The 23,341-nt window shown below is 45.1% G+C and overlaps 1 protein-coding gene across 1 annotated transcript in view; it reads left to right on the forward strand.

The window, feature by feature from the left end:
• Positions 1 to 23,341, forward strand: part of LOC136625968 (vomeronasal type-2 receptor 26-like) — a 64,130-nt gene that overhangs the window by 19,798 nt on the left and 20,991 nt on the right. Inside the window, exons 2-3 of the mRNA XM_066601025.1 lie at positions 425 to 450; positions 937 to 1,228. Of these exons, the coding sequence (XP_066457122.1) occupies positions 425 to 450; positions 937 to 1,228 (318 nt within the window). The remainder of the gene's footprint in view (positions 1 to 424; positions 451 to 936; positions 1,229 to 23,341) is intronic.

The following is a 23,341-nucleotide window of genomic DNA, read 5'->3' on the forward strand; positions in this document are numbered from 1 at the left end:
GGATTCTAACTCTTCCACCCATCTCTTACATATGTCTGACCCCCTCTTTAATTTCTGCAAAGTCTGAGATTACAGGGCGCATTATCCGGGAGATTAGTTCCGTCATGAATCCTTTGGAGATCTGCTCACCATATTCTCCATCAGTAGAGGCCTCTACCTCCCCCTCTGTATTGTGAGCTGATGCAACTTCCTAACTCAGTGCCATCACCAATCATGACACTGCTGGAAGAGTGTCGGCTGTCAAAATGGCCAACACCTGCCATGTTTGGAGCAAGCTCAGTTACAGAACCCACACCATACAATGACACCCATTGTGCACCACACATGTATGGTGCATGTCAAAAAGGGTTAAAATCAGTATCCTGGACTTCTTAAGGCCTCCGAAGTGTCCTGTAATATCTGTTGAGTTGTCTTGTTCCCACAGTGCATCCTTCTTCCATATTTTCCCAGGTAAGTAATGCAGCTGTCCATCCACATAATGTAAAATGCAATTAATTAGACCAGACTGCCTTCTTCCATTATTCCCGCTTTCAGGGATGGACAATGGTCATATGGGAACTTTGACTTGTCTGTGGCTATGCTGCCCCATACGCAGTAAGCTATGATGCCCACTGTAAATTATGACAATAATAATGATACCAATATCATTGCCAGACAAAGCTTTATAAGTAATTTATACTATAGTCACTCCTCTGTGTGATCGAACCAGATGGACTTTAACCCACCACACCCATCAATGAGCCTTGGGTGCCAATGATCCTGCTGGTGATCTTTAGTTCTCCTTCCTTGTATCACGTTAGGTAGGTGATAACCACTACATACCAGTAACACCCCACAAGATCAGGAGTTCTGAAGATAACATCATACCAAAAAATAAACAAAAATATATTTTTTAAACTGCTTTATTTTAAAAATTATAGTATTATTTGTTTCTAGGCCTGCTCTTGATCTCCTAAGACATCTCCTGGTCTTCATCTTCGCCATAGAAGAAATAAACAGAAGAGCTGACATCTTACCTAATATCACTCTGGGATACAAGATCTATGACTCCTGTATGTTAGAACATAAAGCTGTACAGAGTGCACTGAGTATATTGTCAGGGAGAGAAGAAGCCGTCCCCAACTACAGCTGTGATGAGAAGACCAAAGTGGTGGCTTTTATTGGACACTTGACATCTTCCTCCAGCCTGTCCATAGCAGAGATAACTGGGCTCTATGGATATCCACAGGTATGTTGAGGTACAGTTGTTTGCATCAGTTATCATGTATGAACCTATTGTCTATAACATGCAAAAAAGCCCCCAATATTACACCATTACAGCATCTGAAACTGTATGTCCCTGTATGAAAATATAACCTTTATTTATTAGTCCTGTAAAATGTGAGGAACTAGTTTCTTGGGCTCCACTGTGAGGCCCAATAATGAAAGGATGGTAAGATGCACAGGTATGTATGATAGCTAATCGGGATAAATGATAAAAATCCTTTTGAAATACTGGCCAGTTCTCTCAGCTGACTTTGAACAAGTAATCACAAGACATCCAAGTGTCACGTATAGAAGCTGTCCCAACTTATGAGGACCCATTAGCATACAGTCACATTACTCAATCTTGCAGTTTGGGGGCTAATTGGATAAGAATAGCTTAGGTCGGTAGTAGGGGCATAACTAAAAGGTAAGGGGTCCAGCTGCAAAAGTTTAGCTTGGGCCCCTCTCATACTTGTACCTAAATCATGCTGCATACAGCTGCAAAATAAATTTTCATACATGATCTAGCCCCTTGGTGTAATCTTTCCAACCATGACTCATTTCCTGCGCCACATGAGAATTAGTTTGCAGCCCCTTAGACATTTCTCACAAACACTGCTTTTTACTACTATTAGCATGGCGACCTAAGCATGTTGCTAACTACGGTACATTGCTCCCATTGATTTTAATGGGGTTACTCAGACCTGAGCTTGTATGCGGTGTTTCTATTGCCATGATTTTCGAGATCTGTCTGTTCTAGTTTTGTGGTTTTGAATGCACCTCCTCAACCATCACAATGATGTCAAACACTGTAACGTGTTGACAAACGCCGCTCAAAATTTCGGTAAAAATGCCACAATTTTGAGCTGCATTTTCTAAACGAATTAGTGAGAGTGGCCTGAGGGTGTGTTCATGTTTTTGTTGTACTTTTGAACCGCAATTAAGAAAAACACAGAACAAAAACTGCATGCAGTATTTCAAGAGCACATATGTTTTTAAGAAACTGCATACACTATTAAAAACCATCTGTGTTTTTGATGTGTTTTTTGTATTATGTGTAAAGTGTGCAATTATAAACAGTATATACAGTGAGATGTATAACTTCTACAAGCGATAGATAGATAGATAGATAGATCTAAGATAGATACATAGATAGATAGATAGATAGATAGATAGATAGATCGATCGATCTAAGATAGATAAATAGATAGATAGATAGATAGATAGATAGATAGATAGATAAATAGATAGATAGATCTGAGATAGGTAGATGACAGATAGATATTACATAGATAGATTATATATAGTAACATAGTATATTAGGCGGATGGGAGACAATGTGCATCTAGTTCAGCCTGTTTCCATCCCCTTTGTTGATCCAAAAGAAGGTAAAGAAAACCCCAATCAAGCAGAAGCCAATTTAGCCAATTTGAGGGAAAATAATCCTTCCTGACTCCATAATGCAGTCAGAATAATCCCTGGATCAATGTTTTACATTTTACTACCTGACTCTAAAACCCGGAACAACAACTCCACTGGTTATTTAACGTCTATATCCTGTAATATCATAGCAGTTTAGAAAGACATCTAGTCCCCTTTTAAACTCCTCTATGGATTTTGCCATCACCATGTCCTCAGGCAGAGAGTTCCACAGTCTCACTGCTCTTACAGTAAAGAACCCTCTTCTGTGTTGGTGATGAAACCTGCTTTCTTCTAGACATAGCGGATGCCCTCTTGTTACCGACGCAGTCCAGGGTATAAACAGATCATGGGGGAGATAATTGTATTGTCCCCTGAAATGTTTATACATAGTTACTTGGTCGCTCCATAACCTTCGGGGTGCCACAGGGTTAAGTATTGGACCCCATTCTGTTCAATATATTTATCAACGACCTGATAGAGGGGCTGCGCTGTAAAATATCAATATTTGCAGATGACACAAAATTATACAATATAATCAATGCAACGGAGGACAATGTACAGCTACAAACGGACCTAGATAAGCTGGGGGCTTGGGGGGGAAAGGGCAAATGAAGTTCAATGTGGATAAATGTAAGGTTATGCACATGGGCAGGAGAAACGGATGCCACCAATATACACTAAATGGGGTACTGCTAGGGAAAAGTGATATGGAAAAAGACCTAGGGTACTAGTGGACTGTAGACTTAACTGGAGCAACCAATGCCAGTCAGCTGCTGCAAAAGCTAATAAAGTCTTGGGGTGCATTAAAAGAGGCATAGGGGCGAGGGACGAGAACATTATCCTCCCACTATATAAGGCACTTGTCAGGCCTCACATGGAATACTGCGTACAGTTCTGGACACCAGTGCTCAGGAAAGATGTTACAGTGCTGGAGGGGGTTCAAAGAAGGGCGACTAAACTAATACATGGAATGACGGGACTGGAATACCCAGAGAGGCACCAAAACTGGGATTATTTACCCTGGAAAAAAGACAGCTAAGTGGCGATCAAATAACTATGTATAAATACATGAGGGGACAATACAAGGATCTCTCCCACGATCTGTTTATACCCAGGACTGCGACGGTAACGAGAGGACATCCGCTACGTCTAGAGGAAAGCAGGTTTCATCACCAACACAGAAGGGGTTATTTACTGTAAGAGCAGTGAGACTGTGGAACTATCTGCCTGAGGATGTGGTGATCGCAAAATCCATAGAGGAGTTTAAAAGGGGACTTGATGTCTTTTCGGAGGGGAAGGATGTTACAGGATGTAAATCTTAGGTTAATTGTTAATCCAAGTATACAGGCAGGTAGGAACTATTAGGGGTTGATCCAGGGAACAGTCTGATTGCCATTAGGGAGTCGGAAAGGATTTTTTCCCCCAAACGGCTAATTGGCTCTTGCTCTTGGGGGTTTTTTTTGCCTTCCTTTGCAGAAAAGTATGCAAAAACCCCCAGCTACATTGAATCAGGAACTGGGAAGTCACTCAAACTATCAGTTTGGTTGAGATAACAAATACAGCAACATTTTTTACATCTACGATAAAATCACATAAATTGTAGCTCTGTTCTGTAGAACAGCATCCTAAGTACCTTGTACAACCATCAGTAACAAGTCAAAGATCTATAAGGTAGCATTCAGTGCTCTTGCTAAATCACATGATATACCATTTATTATCCTGCCACTAGTTATCTCCCCTTCCCCAGACCCCCACTAGTGATGCTCCCCGAGCTATTACTTCACTATTACTTAGCAATGTGGACGGTCTGTCACAGGCTGCAACCAGCACACAGGATTCCCTGTAGCTCTAAATTGTAGCCAGGTGTTTGATGCATGAGAATATCTAAGTGTAACAAAATACAAAACATACTAGCACTGTTGTATTTTGGTTAGTTAATAGAGATGAGCGAGCGCACTCGTCCGAGCTTGATACTTGTTCGAGCATTAGGGTGTTCGAGATGCTCGTTACTCGAGACGAGTACCACGCGGTGCTCGACTCCATTACATTTCCTTCCCTGAGAAATTTGCGTGCTTTTCTGGCCAATAGAAACACAGGGAAGGCATTACAACTTCCTCCTGTGAAATTCTAGCCCTATCCCACCCCCCTGCAGTGAGTGGCTGGGGAGATTAGATGACACCCGATTATTTAAATCTGCCCCGCCCGCGGCTCGCCACAGATACACGCTGAGAGAGATCAGGGAAAGTGCTGTCTTGCTGTAGCTGCTATAGGGAGAGTTTTAGGTGTCATATTCGTCTTCAAGAACCCCAATGGTCCTCCTTAGGGCCACATCTGACCGTGTGCAGTACTGTTGAGGCTACTATTAGCAGTGTTGCACAATTTTTTTTTTTTGTGTATCGGGCGTGCAGACCATAGCGTCTTCAGTCTGCAGTCATTTTACAGAGCATAGGGGCAGTACTGGTGAGGCAGGGAAAGAGGTATACTGGCTATATAGGCAGTGGGCTTTTTCCCAAAAAGTGGAAAAAAATACTATATTTGGCCTGGCAGTGACCGTCTTCAGTTTACGGCGTGTGTGTTGGGGGTAGTAGTCGCTGATTAATACCCAGCCTTGCCCATAATTGTTTCCTGGCTGCACTGGCCTTTCAGTAACCACAGTCATCCTCCAACAGGGAAATCCAAATACGGCGTATATCAGAGGCAGTCGGCTTTTTCCCAAAAAGTGGAAAAAAATACTATATTTGGCCTGCCTGTGACTGTCTTCAGTTTACGGCGTGTGTGTTGGGGGTAGTAGTCGCTGATTAATACCCAGCCTTGCGCATAATTGTTTCCGGGCTGCACTGGCCTTTCAGTAACCACAGTCATCCTCCAACAGGGAAATCCAAATACGGCGTATATCAGAGGCAGTGGGCTTTTTCCCAAAAAGTGGAAAAAAATACTATTTTTTGCCTGGCAGTGACCGTCTTCAGTTTACGGCGTGTGTGTTGGGGGTAGTAGTCGCTGATTAATGCCCAGCCTTGCGCATAATTGTTTCCTGGCTGCACTGGCCTTTCAGTAACCACAGTCATCCTCCAACCGGAAAATCCAAATACAGCGTGTATCAGAGGCAGTGGGATTTTTCCCAAAAAGTGGAAAAAAATAGTATATTTGGCCTGGCAGTGACCGTCTTCAGTTTACGGCGTGTGTGTTGGGGGTAGTAGTCGCTGATTAATACCCAGCCTTGTGCATAATTGTTTCCTGGCTGCACTGGCCTTTCAGTAACCACAGTCATCCTCCAACAGGGAAATCCAAATACGGCATATATCAGAGGCAGTGGGCTTTTTCCCAAAAAGTGGAAAAAAATACTATATTTGGCCTGGCAGTGACCGTATTCAGTTTACGGCGTGTGTGTTGGGGGTAGGATCACTGATTAATACCCAGCCTTGCGCATAATTGTTTCCTGGCTGCACTGGCCTTTCAGTAACCACAGTCATCCTCCAACAGGGAAATCCAAATACAGCGTATATCAGAGGCAGTGGGCTTTTTCCCAAAAAGTGGAAAAAAATACTATATTTTGCCTGGCAGTGACCGTCTTCAGTTTACGGCGTGTGTGTTGGGGGTAGTAGTCGCTGATTAATACCCAGCCTTGCCCATAATTGTTTCTGGGCTGCACTGGCCTTTCAGTAACCACAGTCATCCTCCAACAGGGAAATCCAAATACAACGTATATCAGAGGCAGTGGGCTTTTTCCCAAAAAGTGGAAAAAAATACCATATTTGGCCTGGCAGTGACCGTCTTCAGTTTACGGCGTGTGTTGGGGGTAGTAGTCGCTGATTAATACCCAGCCTTGTGCATAATTGTTTCCTGGCTGCACTGGCCTTTCAGTAACCACAGTCATCCTCCAACAGGGAAATCCAAATACAGCGTATATCAGAGGCAGTGGGCTTTTTCCCAAAAAGTGGAAAAAAATACTATATTTGGCCTGGCAGTGACCGTCTTCAGTTTACGGCGTGTGTGTTGGGAGTAGTAGTCGCTGATTAATACCCAGCCTTGCGCATAATTGTTTCCTGGCTGCACTGGCCTTTCAGTAACCACAGTCATCCTCCAACAGGGAAATCCAAATACAGCGTATATCAGAGGCAGTGGGCTTTTTCCCAAAAAGTGGAAAAAAATACCATATTTGGTCTGGCAGTGACCGTCTTCAGTTTACGGCGTGTGTGTTGGGGGTAGTAGTCGCTGATTAATACCCAGCCTTGTGCATAATTGTTTCCGGGCTGCACTGGCCTTTCAGTAACCACAGTCATCCTCCAACAAGGAAATCCAAATACAGCGTATATCAGAGGCAGTGGGCTTTTTCCCAAAAAGTGGAAAAAAATACTATATTTTGCCTGGCAGTGACCGTCTTCAGTTTACGGCGTGTGTTGGGGGTAGTAGTCGCTGATTAATACCCAGCCTTGCGCATAATTGTTTCCTGGCTGCACTGGCCTTTCAGTAACCACAGTCATCCTCCAACAGGGAAATCCAAATACAGCGTATATCTGAGGCAGTGGGCTTTTTCCCAAAAAGTGGAAAAAAATACCATATTTGGTCTGGCAGTGACCGTCTTCAGTTTACGGCGTGTGTGTTGGGGGTAGTAGTCGCTGATTAATACCCAGCCTTGCGCATAATTGTTTCCTGGCTGCACTGACCTTTCAGTAACCACAGTCATCCTCCAACAGGGAAATCCAAATACAGCGTATATCTGAGGCAGTGGGCTTTTTCCCAAAAAGTGGAAAAAAATACCATATTTGGTCTGGCAGTGACCGTCTTCAGTTTACGGCGTGTGTGTTGGGGGTAGTAGTCGCTGATTAATACCCAGCCTTGCGCATAATTGTTTCCTGGCTGCACTGACCTTTCAGTAACCACAGTCATCCTCCAACAGGGAAATCCAAATACAGCGTATATCAGAGGCAGTGGGCTTTTTCCCAAAAAGTGGAAAAAAATACTATATTTTGCCTGGCAGTGACCGTATTCAGTTTACGGCGTGTGTCTTGGGGATAGTAGTCGCTGATTAATACACAGCCTTGTGCATAATTTTTTCTGGCTGCACTGGCCTTTCAGTAACCACAGTCATCCTCCAACATTGAAATTCAAATACAGCGTATATCAGAGGCAGTGGGCTTTTTCCCAAAAAGTGGAAAAAAATAGCATATTTGATCTGGCAGTGACCGTCTTCAGTTTACGGCGTGTGTGTTGGGGGTAGTAGTCGCTGATTAATACCCAGCCTTGCGCATTATTGTTTCCTGGCTGCACTGGCCTTTCAGTAACCACAGTCATCCTCCAACAGGGAAATCCAAATACAGCCTATATCAGAGGCAGTGGGCTTTTTCCCAAAAAGTGGGAAAAAATACTATATTTGGCCTGGCAGTGACCGTCTTCAGTTTACGGCGTGTGTGTTAGGGGAAGTAGTCGCTGATTAATACCCAGCCTTGCGCATAATTGTATCCTGGCTGCACTGGCCTTTCAGTAACCACAGTCATCCTCCAACAGGGAAATCCAAATACAGCGTATATCAGAGGCAGTGAGCTTTTATCCAAAAAGTGGAAAAAAATACTATATTTGGCCTGGCAGTGACCGTCTTCAATTTACGGCGTGTGTGTTGGGGGTAGTAGTCGCTGATTAATACCCAGCCTTGCGCATAATTGTTTCCTGGCTGCACTGGCCTTTCAGCAACCACAGTCATCCTCCAACAGGGAAATCCAAATACAGCGTATATCAGAGGCATTGGGCTTTTTCCCAAAAAGTGGAAAAAAATACTATATTTGGCCTGGCAGTGACCGTCTTCAGTTTACGGCGTGTGTTGGGGGTAGTAGTCACTGATTAATACCCAGCCTTGCGCATAATTGTTTCCTGGCTCTGCTGTGCGTTCCGTAAGCAAAGTCAGCCTACAACCACAGGCCAATAAGCGGCACATTTAATTACAGCGTTCTGTTTCTGCTCTAGTCGTAATACACCATGCAGAGGGGTAGGGGTAGGCCTAGATGCCGTGGACGGGGGCGAGGACGCGGAGGCCCAAGTCAGGGTTTGGGCACAGGCCGAGCTCCTGGTCCAGGTGTATCGTAGCCGACTGCTGCGGGATTAGGAGAGAGGCAAGTTTCTGGGGTACCCAGATTCATCTCACAATTAATGGGTCCACGTGGTAGACCTTTATTAGAAACTGAGCAGTGTGAGCAGGTCCTGTCGTGGATGGCAGAAAGTGCATCCTGCAATCTATCGACCACCCAGTCTTCTACGCCGTCCCCCAGCTGCAACTCTGAATCCTCTGGCTGCTGCTCCTCCATCCTCCCAGCCTCCTCACTCCATGAAAATAACACATTCCGAGGAGCAGGCAGACTCCCAGGAACTGTTCTCGGGCCCCTGCCGAGATTGGGCAGCAATGGTTCCTCTCCCACCGGAGGAGTTTGTCGTGACCAATGCCCAACCTTTGGAAAGTTCCCAGGGTCCGGGGGATGAGGCTGGGGACTTCCGGCAACTGTCTCAAGAGCTTTCAGTGGGTGAGGAGGACGATGACGATGAGACACAGTTGTCTATCAGTGAGGCAGTAGTAATTTCAGTAAGTCCGAGGGAGGAACGCACAGAGGATTCGGAGGAAGAGCAGCTGGACGATGAGGTGACAGACCCCACCTGGTTTGCTAAGCCTACTGAAAACAGGTCTTCAGAGGGGGAGGCAAGTGCAGCAGCAGGGCAGGTTGGAAGAGGCAGTGCGGTGGCCAAGGGTAGAGACAGGGCCAGACCGAATAATCCACCAACTGTTTCCAAAAGCGCCCCGTGGTGCTCAAAGATGTTGCAGTTTTTCACTGAGAGTGCAGACGACCGACGAACTGTGGTGTGCAAGGTTTGTCGCGCCAAGATCAGCCGGGGAGCCACCACCACCAGCATGTGCAGGCATATGATGGCCAAGCACCCCACAAGGTGGGACGAAGGCCGTTCACCGCCTCCGGTTTGCATCTCTGCCTCTCCCCCTGTGCCCCAACCTGCCACTGAGATCCAAACCCCGTCTCAGGACACAGGCACAACCGTCTCCCGGCCTGCACCCACACGCTCACCTCCGCTGTCCTTGGCCCCATCCAGCAATGTCTCTCAGCACAGCGTCCAGCCGTTGCTAGCGCAACTGTTTGAGCGCAAACGCAAGTACGCCGCCACGCACCCGCACGCTCAAGCGTTAAACGTGCACATAGCCAAATTGATCAGCCTGGAGATGCTGCCGTATAGGCTTGTGGAAACGGAGGCTTTCAAAAGCATGATGGTGGCGGTGGCCCCGCGCTACTCAGTTCCCAGTCGCCACTACTTTTCCCGATGTGCCGTCCCAGCCCTGCACGACCACGTCTCCCGCAACATTGTACGCGCCCTCACTAACGCGGTTACTTCCAAGGTCCACTTAACAACGGACACGTGGACAAGCACAGGCGGGCAGGGCCACTATATCTCCCTGACGGCACATTGGGTGAATTTAGTGGAGACTGGGACAGAGTCAGAGCCTGGGACCGCTCACGTCCTACCCACCCCCAGAATTGCGGGCCCCAGCTCGGTGGTGGTATCTGCGGCGGTGTATGCTTCCTTCACTAAACCACCCTCCTCCTCCTACGCAACCTCTGTCTCGTAATCAAGATGTGTCAGCAGCAGCACGTTGCCAGCAGTTGGTTTAGCGCGGCGTGGCAGCATAGCGGTGGGCGAGCGTCAGCAGGCCATGCTGAAACTACTCAGCTTAGGAGAGAAGAGGCACACGGCCCACGAACTGCTGCAGGGTCTGACAGAGCAGACCGACGGCTGGCTTTCGCCGCTGAGCCTCCAACCGGGCATGGTCGTGTGTGACAACGGCCGTAACCTGGTGGCGGCTCTGCAGCTCGGCAGCCCCACGCACGTGCCATACCTGGCCCACGTCTTTAATTTGGTGGTTCAGCGCTTTCTGAAAAGCTACCCACACTTGTCAGACCTGCTCGGAAAGGTGCGCCGGCTCAGCGCACATTTCCGCAAGTCCAACACGGACGCTGCCACCCTGTGGACCCTGCAACATCGGTTTAATCTGCCAGTGCACCGACCGCTGTGCGACGTGCCCACACGGTGGAACTCTACGCTCCACATGTTGGCCAGGCTCTATGAGCAGCGTAGAGCTATAGTGGAATACCAACTCCAACATGGGCGGCGTAGTGGGAGTCAACCTCCTCAATTCTTTACAGAAGAGTGGGCCAGGTTGGCAGACATCTGCCAGGTCCTTGGAAACTTTGAGGAGTCTACCCAGATGGTGAGCGGCGATGCTGCAATCATTAGCGTCACCATTCCTCTGCTATGCCTCTTGAGAAGTTCCCTGCAAAGCATAAAGGCAGACGCTTTGCGCTCAGAAACGGAGGCGGGTGAAGACAGTATGTCGCTGGATAGTCAGAGCACCCTCATGTCTATATCTCAGCGCGTTGAGGAGGAGGATGAGGGGGGAGGAGCATGAGGAGGAGGGGGAAGAGACAGCTTGGCCCACTGCTGAGGGTACCCATGCTGCTTGCCTGTCATCCTTTCAGCGTGTATGGCCTGAGGAGGAGGAGGAGGATCCTGAAAGTGATCTTCCTAGTGAGGACAGCCATGTGTTGCACACAGGTACCCTGGCACACATGCCTGACTTCATGTTAGGATGCCTTTCTCGAGACCCTCGCGTTACACGCATTCTGGCCACTACGGATTACTGAGTGTACACACTGCTCGACCCACGGTATAAGGAGAACCTTTCCACTCTCATACCCGAAGAGGAAAGGGGTTCGAGAGTGATGCTATACAACAGGACCCTGGCGGACAAACTGATGGTAACATTCCCATCCAACAGCGCTAGTGGCAGAAGGCGCAGTTCCGAGGGCCAGGTAGCAGGGGAGGCGCAGAGATCAGGCAGCATGTACAGCGCAGGCAGGGGAACATTCTCCAAGGACTTTGGCTCCCCAGCAAGACTGTGTCACCGCTCCCCAGTCAAGGCTGAGTTGGCGGGAGCACTGTAAAAGGATGGTGAGGGAGTACGTAGCCGATCGCATGACCGTCTTCGGTGACGCCTCTGTCCCCCTACAACTACTGGGTGTCGAAGCTGGACACGTGGCCTGAACTCGTGCTGTATGCCCTGGAGGTGCTTGCTTGTCCTGCGGCTAGCATCTTGTCAGAGAGGGTGTTTAGTGTGCCTGGGGGAATCATCACGGATAAGCGTACCCGCCTGTCAACCGACAGTGCCGACAGGCTTACACTCATCAAGATGAACAAAGCCTGGATTTCCCCAGACTTCTCTTCTCCACCAGCGGACAGCAGCGATACCTAAGCAATACGTAGGCTGCACCCGCGGATGGAAGTATCGTTCTCTATCACCATCAAAAACGGGGACCTTTTAGCTTCATCAATCTGTGTATTCTATTCATCCTCCTCCTCCTGCTCCTCCTCCTGAAACCTCACGTAATCACGCCGAACGGGCAATTTTTCTTAGGCCCACAAGGCTCAGTCATATAATTTTTGTAAACAATTTTTATACATTTCAATGCTCATTAAAGCGTTGAAACTTGCACCTGAACCAATTTTTATTTTAACTGGGCTGCCTCCAGGCCTAGTTACAAATTAAGCCACATTAACCAAAGCGATTAATGGGTTTCACCTGCCCTCTTGGTTGGACATGGGCAATTTTTCTGAGGTACATTAGTACTGTTGGTACACCAATTTTTTGGGGCCCTCGCCTACAGTGTAATCCAATTAATTTTTTGCCCACCTGCATTAAAGCTGACGTTACCTCAGCTGTGCTGGGCACTGCAATGGGATATATTGATGTACCGTCGGTGGCTTCCTGGTACCCACCCATGCTGTCGGTCCACACGGAGTTGTAACTGCATGTGTCCACTTCTAAAGAACCCCAGTCTGACTGGGGCATGCAGTGTGGGCCGAAGCCCACCTGCATGAAATATGACATTACCTCAGCTGTGATGGGCACTGCAATGGGATATATTTATGTACCGCCGGTGGGTTCCAGGGAGCCACCCATGCTGTTGGTCCACACGGAGTTGTAACTGCATGTGTCCACTTCTAAAGAACCCCAGTCTGACTGGGGCATGCAGTGTGGGCCGAAGCCCACCTGCATTAAATATGACATTACCTCAGCTGTGATGGGCACTGCAATGGGATATATTTATGTACCGCCGGTGGCTTCCTGGCACCCACCCATGCTGTCGGTCCACAGGGACTTCACAATAGGGAGTTGTACCTGCCTGTGTCTATGAATTAAAAACCCCGGTCAGGTTGGGGCATGCAGTGTGGGCCGAAGCCCACCTGCATTTAATCTGACGTTAGCTCTGCTGTCCAGGGCACTGCAATGGGATACATTTATGTACAGCCGGTGGGTTCCAGGGAGCCACCCATGCTGTAGGTGCACACGGAATTCCCATTGCGGAGTTGTACCTGCCTGTGACTATTTATAAAAAAACCGCAGTCTGACTGGGGCATGCAGACACCTTGACAGAATGAATAGTGTGTGGCACATAGGTTCCCCATTGCTATGCCCACGTGTGCAGCTCCTGATGGCGGTGGCACACGATTATATTTCTCATTGCTTCTGTACAGCATTGTGGGCTATCGTCCTGCCCCTTTTTTTTTTTTTTTTTCAAATATTTTTTTTATTGAACATTTTCATATAGTACATACAGTTATTCTCTCACTGAACATACACATATATGCATTATGTTTTAATCACATTTATAACTTTGTGGAATTCTGTTTAACATTCAATAGAAATGAGCATTAGCTTACTGATAGTTCAAACTATTTTTCAATATACACATCTATCCTAAAGTTTAACTTGGGTAAATTGCGTTGTATTTGTCAAACCTATAATATTATTTGAGTATTGCGTTATTTATGTGATGAAATTCAGTGTTCCATTTCAAAGTGAGGAACCTTGACTATGCTTGTTGTTCACTTTGATGAGGTATAGTACTTTTCTTACAAACTTAAAACAAAATTACAACTTGAACTTTTGCCAGTACTTCCAAACATAATTAAATTTATGTAAACAATGTTTATTTCTTGCATGCAGTTTTTCATAACAGTAGTGGTCTGCCATCATGTCTAATACTTCTTTATTCGTAGGGGGGGACTCCGATCTCCATTTCCTTGCGATCAAATTTTTTGCTGCCAAGAGGAAGTGGCAGATCCACTTTCTTTTCTTTAGGGGTATAGATTCACACTCTAAAAGTAATAGAGCCGATTGAGGGGAGCACGTCAGCCTTTCTCCCGTGATAGACCATATACTATTGAAAACTTCTTTCCAGAATGGCTGAATTTTCGGGCACGTCCAAAATAGGTGATATAGGGAGCCCTCACCTCCGCACCCCCTCCAGCATCCACCATCTACGTTTTTAAAGCATCTAGCCAGTTTCAAAGGTGTATAGTACCATCTGGAAATAATTTTTTGGTGGGTCTGGAGTAGGCCGGCCGAGAGGGTAGCCCCATTTGCCCACACAAAGGAATTCAACCACTGAGCCGGGGAAAAACTCTTTCTCAAGTCTCGTTCCCAGTTTATTAAATGCATTTTCTTGCTATTATTCATATTTCCGGAAATGTTGTCATATATTATCCTAGTTATTGAGCCTTGGCTGGTGCTCATTCCATGAAGCAATGATTCTAGCTGTGTAGGGATGGAGCATTTCTCCAATTGAGAGCTGCTTAAAAAGGAGGCAATTTTCATATAAGCATACAGCTCTGAATTTGGTAGGTTAAACTTCTTTTGAAGTAAATTAAAAGTAAGTAGCTTGTCTCTATCAAAGAGATCTGCCACCCATTTAATTCCTTTTCTGTTCCACTTTTTTATATTAACGTCTTGGATATAATACAGGAGAATTTCAATAGGGAGTTGAATAGCTTTAGTTCGGGGAGTAGATCTATAATTATATGCTAGATATTTCCAGCACTGTGTGGTCATCTTCATCATGGGAAAGAGATATTGCGTTGTCGATAATATATTAATGTGGGGGTATAATGTTTCTATAATAGAGGCGATGATAAGTAACCTCAAAGGTCTGTTGTGGTTTTTATATTTTTCTATATGTCCCCAAGGAGGGAGCAAGGATTCTCTCAGCCACGCTCCCGACTGACCTGTGATAATCGCCTGGTAATATGACCAAAGGTTCGGGACCCCAAGGCCCCCCTGACCTTTGCGTAAATATAAAATTGATGCCGCTACTCTGGGTCTCTTTCCTCCCCATACGAATGTTAATAGTTGTTTTTGAAAGTTGGCGATTGTAAGCTTAGGTATAGGGTAGGATAATGTACGGAAGAAATAGAGGATTTTTGGGAGGATCAACATTTTATAGAGAATTATTCTACCGACCCATGAAAATTCTTTCTTTGCTAAGTTGTCCAATTCTTTTTTTAGTGTAGTAAGTAACGGGTCTAGGTTGGATGAAATAATATTTGTTTTGGATTGGCATAGCTTGACTCCTAGGTATGGTATTTCTGTAAGCCATTGAAAAGGGAATTCTTTTTGAATATCTAGTTTCAATTTTTTTTCCATGTTCATCCCAAGGATTTGCGACTTGTCTGAATTAAGTTTATAGTAGGATGCGCTACTGAATTGTGAGATGCAATCCCGAACCCACCTCAATGAATATAGGGGATCGTCCAGGGTCAAGAGAATATCGTCGGCAAAAAGCCCTATTTTATGTTGCCTTAAGTTGTTTGATATTCCTTTAATATTTATATTTGTCCTAATTGATTCCGCCAGTGGCTCTATAACCATCACGAACAACAAAGGGGAGAGGGGGCACCCGTGGCGAGTGCCATTCGTTATATAGAAAGGGGGAGACAAGGCGCCATCAACCAATACCCTCGCTGATGGTCTCGTGTAGAGGGCCCGAACCGCTTGCAAAAAACTCCTCCCTACTCCAAATTTCTGCAGAACCGCAAATGCGAATTCCCAGTGGACTCTATCGAACGCCTTCTCTGTATCCAGGGAAAGGAGGAGAGAAGGCGTCCGACTCAAGTCCATTATCTCCATCAAATTCTGGGTTCTACGCGCACCATCAGCCGCATTTCTACCTTTTGTAAACCCTACTTGATCGCTATGTATTATTTCTGGTAGGACCTCCAGCAAACGCAGGGCTAAAATTTTTGAGTAGATCTTAATGTCAGTGTTTAAAAGCGAGATGGGCCTAAAATTCGGCGGGGATGTAGGTTCTTTACCTGGTTTCGGTAATGTTATTATGATAGCCTGTAGCATTTCCTCAGGCATCACACCTTTTATCATAGATTCATTAAATATAGAAGTCAAACGGGGGGATAGAATGGCTGCAAAGGTCTTATAGTACTCGTTTGACAGGCCGTCCGGGCCTGGAGATTTGTGGTTTTTGGATAGCATTATCGCCTTGTTTATTTCACTAATTGATATGGGTTTGTTGAAATCTTCTCCCTGTAGACCCATTGATGGGAGGGATATGCTATTTAAGAAATTTTTTATTATTTCGGGGGTAGGCTGAGGTGTTTTCTTACAGTCCTTTAAATTATATAAGTTAGCATAAAAGTTTTGGAACTGTTCAGCAATCTGTTGCGGGTGAGATATCCGAGCTGTGGGGTTATTCGGGCATTTTATGTAGGGGATTTTTGCTCTTATCTGTCTTTTCTTTGCCATTTTGGCCATCAATTTTGAAGGTTTATCAATGTTGGTATAGAAATTCGCTTTTGAATAAATTACTCCTCTGTTGTAATTGTCTAGTAGTTCTTTCCTCAGTTCTTTCCTCAATGAGATCAGCTCCGAATGGGCACTCTTTTGGGGGGATTTTTGCTCTTCTTTTTCTCTTTCTTGGATTTTTTCTAATAAGGAGTTTATCTTGATTTGTTTGCTCTTCCTTTCTTGTGCTTTTAATTTAATTAAAATCCCCCTGACTACCGCCTTATGGGCGTTCCAAACAGTAAAATTACCTATATCTGGATTTTCGTTTAGAGCAAAATATTCTAACAAAGCTTGTTTAATTTGTTCCTGAGTGTTAGGTGATTTGAATAGATTTATATCATTCCGCCAGATTCTGGTAGGGTTAAAAGGGGGACCCACTTTAAGGTTTATCCAGATAGGGGAGTGATCAGACCATGTGGTCACGCCTATAGAAGACTCTGTTATGGAGTGAGGGTCCACCTGTCAACTACAAATAAATCTATTCGGGAAAATGTTTTGTGCCTTGGTGAAAAAAAAGTGAACTCTTTTGAAGTGGAATTAAGGCATCTAAAAGTCTCATATAGGCTTTCTCTATGTAGCCATGGTTGTAGGATTGCCGCGGTTCTGTAACTAGCTGTTGAATCTATTTCTTTATTTGGTATGATGTTGAAGTCACCACAAATAATTAGCTTTCCTTTTTGGATCTTCCTGATTTTTCTCATCGTTTTATTTAGAAAGGAAATTTGGGAACTGTTGGGGGCATAAATGTTAGCTAAGGTGTAAGGAGTTTCGTTAAGTTTACCTTGTAGGATGATATATCTTCCCTTCAAGTCAATTACTTGGTTTTCTACTGCGAAATGGATGCCCTCTTTAAAGGCTATAGCCACTCCCACATGTTTTCTATTTTGGGCGGTGGCCGAAAAGATCTGGGGAAAATTTTTGCTTGTAAATTTGGAGGATGCAAGTTCGGTAAAATGCGTTTCCTGTATACATAACACATCTACTTTGTTTGTTTTTGCATCTCTCCAAATCATTGCTCTTTTAAAGGGGGTATTAAGCCCCTTGGCATTTTGTGAATATATTTTAATAGACATGGTGGTTATTTAGAAAAAGCATGCTGTTGGGAAATGTTCTGGCATTGTAAATTACAAACATAACATTGCAAGTGTAACATGAAAAATCTATTATAGGTCTTCCTTTAGGTAGTAATTTTCTTAACTGTCTCCTATAAGAATGGTTTAAGACCTGTAACGTAAAACAGTTAACTTTCCGCAAATTATCAGGGTGACCCTGGTAAATGGTGGGGGGTAAAAGTCCGCCTTACATAGTGGGACCCATCATTTACTCACGTACTCTGTGAGCCCAGTCCATCAGATCGGTCTTTTCTCATTCCGGGTTAGGATGTTCTTCTCTTGGTGGAGTGGAAGGTAATGTACGTCTGTTGGTTCCGTTTTTCAGATTTGGACGTTTATTTGCCTGAACTTCCTCTAGCAAAGGAATGTTCCACTTTTGTAGAATTTTTTCTCCTGCTTCTGGGGAAGAAATAACATGCATAGCGTTGTTTCTATGAATTATAATTTTCGTCAGGAAACCCCACTTATATGGGATATTCGCAGAACGTAAAGTTGCGGTCACTTGCGAAAGAGCTCTCCTGGCTCTTATTGTAGATTGTGATAGGTCTGCATATAGACTAATATTGGCGTATGCTGGCGGCAGAAAGTGGCTTTGTCTCGCCGCCATCATTAATTCTTCTTTTACGTGATAGAAATGCAGCCTAGCAATTACGTCACGTGGTATAGAATCTGGCAAAAAACTTGGTTTGGCCAGCCTGTGGATTCTATCAATTATGCAGTCCTGGTCGTTAGAGTTGGGAAGAGCTATTTTTATTAATTTGACGAGGAATTGTTTTAACTCCGCTTGAGGAACATTTTCAGGGATACCTCTAATTTTTATGTTGTTCCTCCTACTCCTATCTTCCAAGTCGGTTAACTTGTTCTTGACGGTTTCTAGCTCTTCTTCTAGCGTATAATGAACATCTATCAGGTTATTATGGGATGCTGTAATTTCGCCCATTTTAGTTTCCACATGGTCCGCGCAGACTTCTAACTCTTGTATAGAGTTGTTAAAGGGGTTGTCCCGCGGCAGCAAGTGGGTCTATACACTTCTGTATGGCCATATTAATGCACTTTGTAATGTACATTGTGCATTAATTATGAGCCATACAGAAGTTATAAAAAGTTTTTTACTTACCTGCTCCGTTGCTAGCGTCCTCGTTCCCATGGAGCCGACTAATTTTCGCCCTCCGATGGCCAAATTAGCCGCGCTTGCGCAGTCCGGGTCTTCTGCTCTCTTCAATGGAGCCGTTCGTGCAGAATGCCGGCTCCGTGTAGCTCCGCCCCGTCACGTGCCGATTCCAGCCAATCAGGAGGCTGGAATCGGCAATGGACCGCACAGAAGAGCTGCGGTCCACGGAGGAAGCAGACCCCGGCGGCCATCTTCAGCAGGTAAGTATGAAGACGCCGGACCGCCGGGATTCAGGTAAGCGCTGAGCGGTTTGTTTTTTTAACCCCTGCATCGGGGTTGTCTCGCGCCGAACGGGGGGGGGGGTTAAAAAAAAAAAAAAAACCGTTTCGGCGCCGGACAACCCCTTTAACTGTGGCTGATAAAGCTTGAATGTCTTTTTGCAAAGAACCATGCAGGGCGAGCATCATATTTTTAATAAAATCTTCTGATGCTGGAACATTGGATGAGGGAACATTGTTTATTAATTCCTCCCCAAATTGTAACCTCTGATGACATGAGTTAGGAGAGGGAGAGAGGCAAAGTCTCTGTTTCTCTGGGCTTATGGAGGGGGAGGAGGGCTGGGAGACAGATGGGGACTGTGAGCTGCTCGGCGCCATCTTAGATGTACCTGTTGCTTTATCATGCAGCTTTTCAGCTCCATCACTCACCCTTTCCTGAAGGAGTCTTCTCGCTGGCCTCCCCTGTGGTTTCTCCTGGCTGGCAGCTTGTGAGTTTGCTCCTTCAGGGAGACATGTCGGGGACTGCAGCTCGCTCCGGAGCTCGTGCGCGGGACGGCGCCATCTTGAGTGCTCCGCTGTGACCTTGCCAGGCTGCGAGAGGAGAAGAAGTCTGACACCTTATTAAGCAGCGTTTTCGAACTTCTCCTTTTCGGCATCTCCTCTCCGTGGTATGAGAAGCTTCTCCGCACGATCTGGTAGGGCTGGAGTCGCTTTAAGTAGCTTTTTATGGGTCCTAAAGACGGAGCTTGTCTTTACCCGACTGACCTCCGCTGCATCAGGCCACGCCCCCATCCTGCCCCTTTTAAAGAGGGTCGCTGCCTAGCCGTGCCAACCCTCTGCAGTGTGTGCCTGCAGTTCCTCCTCATGGCAGACGCACTTATAAATAGACATGGGTGTGGCGTGGCATGAGGGCAGCTGAAGGCTGCGCAGGGACACTTTGGTGTGCGCTGTGGACACTGGGTCGTGCGGGGGGGGGGGGGTGGCAGCATGTAACCCAGGAGAAGTGGCAGCGGAGTGTTATGCAGGCAGTGATTGTGCTTTGTTGGAGATAGTGTGGTACTTAGCTAAGGTATGCATTGCTAATGAGGGCTTTTCAGAAGTAAAAATTGTTGGGAGGCGGGGGGGGGGGGACGACTCTTGCCGCTATTGTGGCTTAATAGTGGGACCTGGTAACTTGAGATGCAGCTCAACATGTAGCCCCTCGCCTGCCCTATCCGTTGCTGTGTCGTTCCCATCACTTTCTTGAATTGCCCAGATTTTCACAAATGGAAACCTTAGCGAGCATCGGCAATATACAAAAATGCTCGGGTCGCCCATTTACTTCAATGGGGTTCGTTATTCGAAACGAACCCTCGAGCATCGCAAAATTTTCGTCCCGAGTAACGAGCACCCGAGCATTTTGGTGCTCGCTCATCTCTACTCGTAATGCCTTTTGTTTTTGTGCTTGAGATGGAAATCAAACGTTCTTTGTCTGGGGGGGCATAACTGTCGAAGACACTCGCACGCACCCCACCTATCGTAGGATAGTTGTACTATGCCAGTAATCTTCCCAGGAGTGTACTCAACAACTTCCCATTAGCCTTTCCTATTTATGACATAATCAATGCTCGTGCCAAATTTCACGTTTCTATGACACCGGAAAGTGAGAAAATTACATTCCGTATGTAAAATTTGGACGCTCATTCTTTTGCACATAGAATTGAATAATCGAGTTGGGACCCATTAGCTTTTCCTATTTATGACATATTCAATGCCCGTGTCAAATTTCAAGTTTCTATGTGAGAAAATTAGATTCCGTACGCAAAATTTGGATGCTAACTCTTTTGCGCAAAGCATTGAATAATCGAGTTGGGACCCATTAGCTTTTCCTATTTATGACATAATCAATGCTTGTGCCAAATTTCACGTTTCTATGACATTGGGAAGCGAGAAAATTAGATTCCGTACGAAAAATTTGAACGCTAATTCTTTGGCGCTTAGAATTAAATAATCGAGTTGGGACCCATTAGCTTTTCCTATATATGACATAATCAATGCTTGTGCCAAATTTCAAGTTTCTATTACATTGGGAAGCGAGAGAATTCGATTCCGTACGTAAAGTTTGGACGCTAATTCTTTTGTGCATAGAATTGAATAAGCGAGTTGGGACCGATTAACTTTTCATATTTATGACATATTCAATGCTCGTGCAAAATTTCGAGTTTCTATTACATTGGGAAGCGAGAAAATTCGATTCCGTACGTAAAATTTAGACTCTAATTCTTTTGCGCATAGAATTGAATAATCGAGTTGGGACCCATTAGCGTTTCCTATTTATGACATATTCAATGCCCGTGCCAAATTTCAAGTTTCTATGTGAGAAAATTACATTCTGTACGTAAAATTTGGACGCTAATTCTTTGGCGCATAGAATTAAATAATCGAGTTAGGACCCATTAGCTTTTCCTATTTATGATATATTCAATGCCCGTGTCAAATTTCAAATTTCTATGTGAGAAAATTACATTCTGTACGCAAAATTTGCACGCTAACTCTTCTGCGCATAGAATTAAATAATCGAGTAGGGACCCATTAGCTTTTCCTATTTATGACATAATCAATGCTCGTGCCAAATTTCACGTTTCTATGATACCGGAAAGTGAGAAAATTAGATTCCATACGTAAAATTTGGACGCTAATTGTTTTGCGCATAGAATTGAATAATCGAGTTGGGACCCATTAGCTTTTCCTATTTATAACATAATCAATGCTCGTGCCAAATTTCGAGTTTCTATTACATTAGGAAGCGAGGGAATTCGATTCCGTACGTAAAATTTGGACACTAATTCTTTTGCGCCTAGAATTGAATTATCGAGTTGGGACCGATTAGCTTTTCCTATTTATGACATAATCAATGCTCGTGCCAAATTTCGAGTTTCTATGACATTGGGAAGTGAGAAAATTAGATTCCGTACGTAAAATTTGGACGCTAATTCTTTTGCGCATAGAATTGAATAATCGAGTTGGGACCCATTAGTGTTTCCTATTTATGACATATTCAATGCCCGTGTCAAATTTCAAGTTTCTATGTGAGAAAATTACATTCTGTACGTAAAATTTGAACGCTAATTCTTTGGCGCATAGAATTGAATAATCGAGTTGGGACCCATTAGCTTTTCCTATTTATGACATAATCAATGCTCGTGCCAAATTTCACGTTTCTATGATACCGGAAAGTGAGAAAATTACATTCCGTAAGTAAAATTTAGACGCTAATTTTTTTGCGCATAGAATTGAATAATCGAGCTTGGACGCATTAGCTTTTCCTATTTATGACATAATCAATGCTCGTGCCAAATTTCAAGTTTCTATGACATTGGGAAGCGAGAAAATTAGATTCCGTATGTAAAATTTGAACGCTAATTCTTTGGCACTTGGAATTGAATAATTGAGTTTGGACCCATTAGCTTTTCCTATTTATGACATAATCAATGCTCGTGCCAAATTTCATGCTTCTACAACATCGGGAAGTGAGAGAATTAGTGGCAATGATGGAAATCGAACGATCTACGTGGGGGGGGGGTCGTAACTGTCGACGGCGCACGCACGCGCGCGCGCCATTAATCGTAGCATAAATGTACTATGCCTATAATCTTCCCAGGAGTGTACTCAACAACTTCCCAAAATTTCATGGCGATCGGATGAATGGTGTAGAACCGCATAAAGGACAAACAGACAGACACACAGACAGACACACACACACACGCAGACATACATTCAATTTTACATATATAGACTAGATTACCCGTCGCGCGTTGCTGCAACATCAGAAGAAAGGAAGATCAAGAAAACTCGTTCTTATAACGTTGAATTTACATTGTGTCTTATGTTGTTTTAATTCTATGTATTTAATCAAGTGCTTGTGGATACACAATATTTTTTGTTTTTCCGTCTGGTGCGTACACGAATAAATCCGGAGGTTTTCCGACGCGTGAGCTGGCCACATACAGTTGTCCATGTGAGAAGCACGGATTCTCCAAATCTAGCCCACACACTTGCAGCGATTGTCCTTGTGCTCTGTTGATGGTCATTGCAAAAGCGAGTCGCACGGGAAACTGTAAACGTGCCTGCAGTTCCTCCTCATGGCAGACGCACTTATAAATAGACATGGGTGTGGCGTGGCATGAGGGCAGCTGAAGGCTGCGCAGGGACACTTTGGTGTGCGCTGTGGACACTGGGTCGTGCGGGGGGGGGGGGGGGTGGCAACATGTAACCCAGGAGAAGTGGCAGCGGAGTGTTATGCAGGCAGTGATTGTGCTTTGTTGGAGATAGTGTGGTGCTTAGCTAAGGTATGCATTGCTAATGAGGGCTTTTCAGAAGTAAAAATTGTTGGGAGGCGGGGGGGGGGGACGACTCTTGCCGCTATTGTGGCTTAATAGTGGGACCTGGTAACTTGAGATGCAGCTCAACATGTAGCCCCTCGCCTGCCCTATCCGTTGCTGTGTCGTTC

This window comes from Eleutherodactylus coqui, chromosome 1 (assembly GCF_035609145.1).
Source record: "Eleutherodactylus coqui strain aEleCoq1 chromosome 1, aEleCoq1.hap1, whole genome shotgun sequence".
Taxonomy (NCBI): domain Eukaryota; kingdom Metazoa; phylum Chordata; class Amphibia; order Anura; family Eleutherodactylidae; genus Eleutherodactylus; species Eleutherodactylus coqui.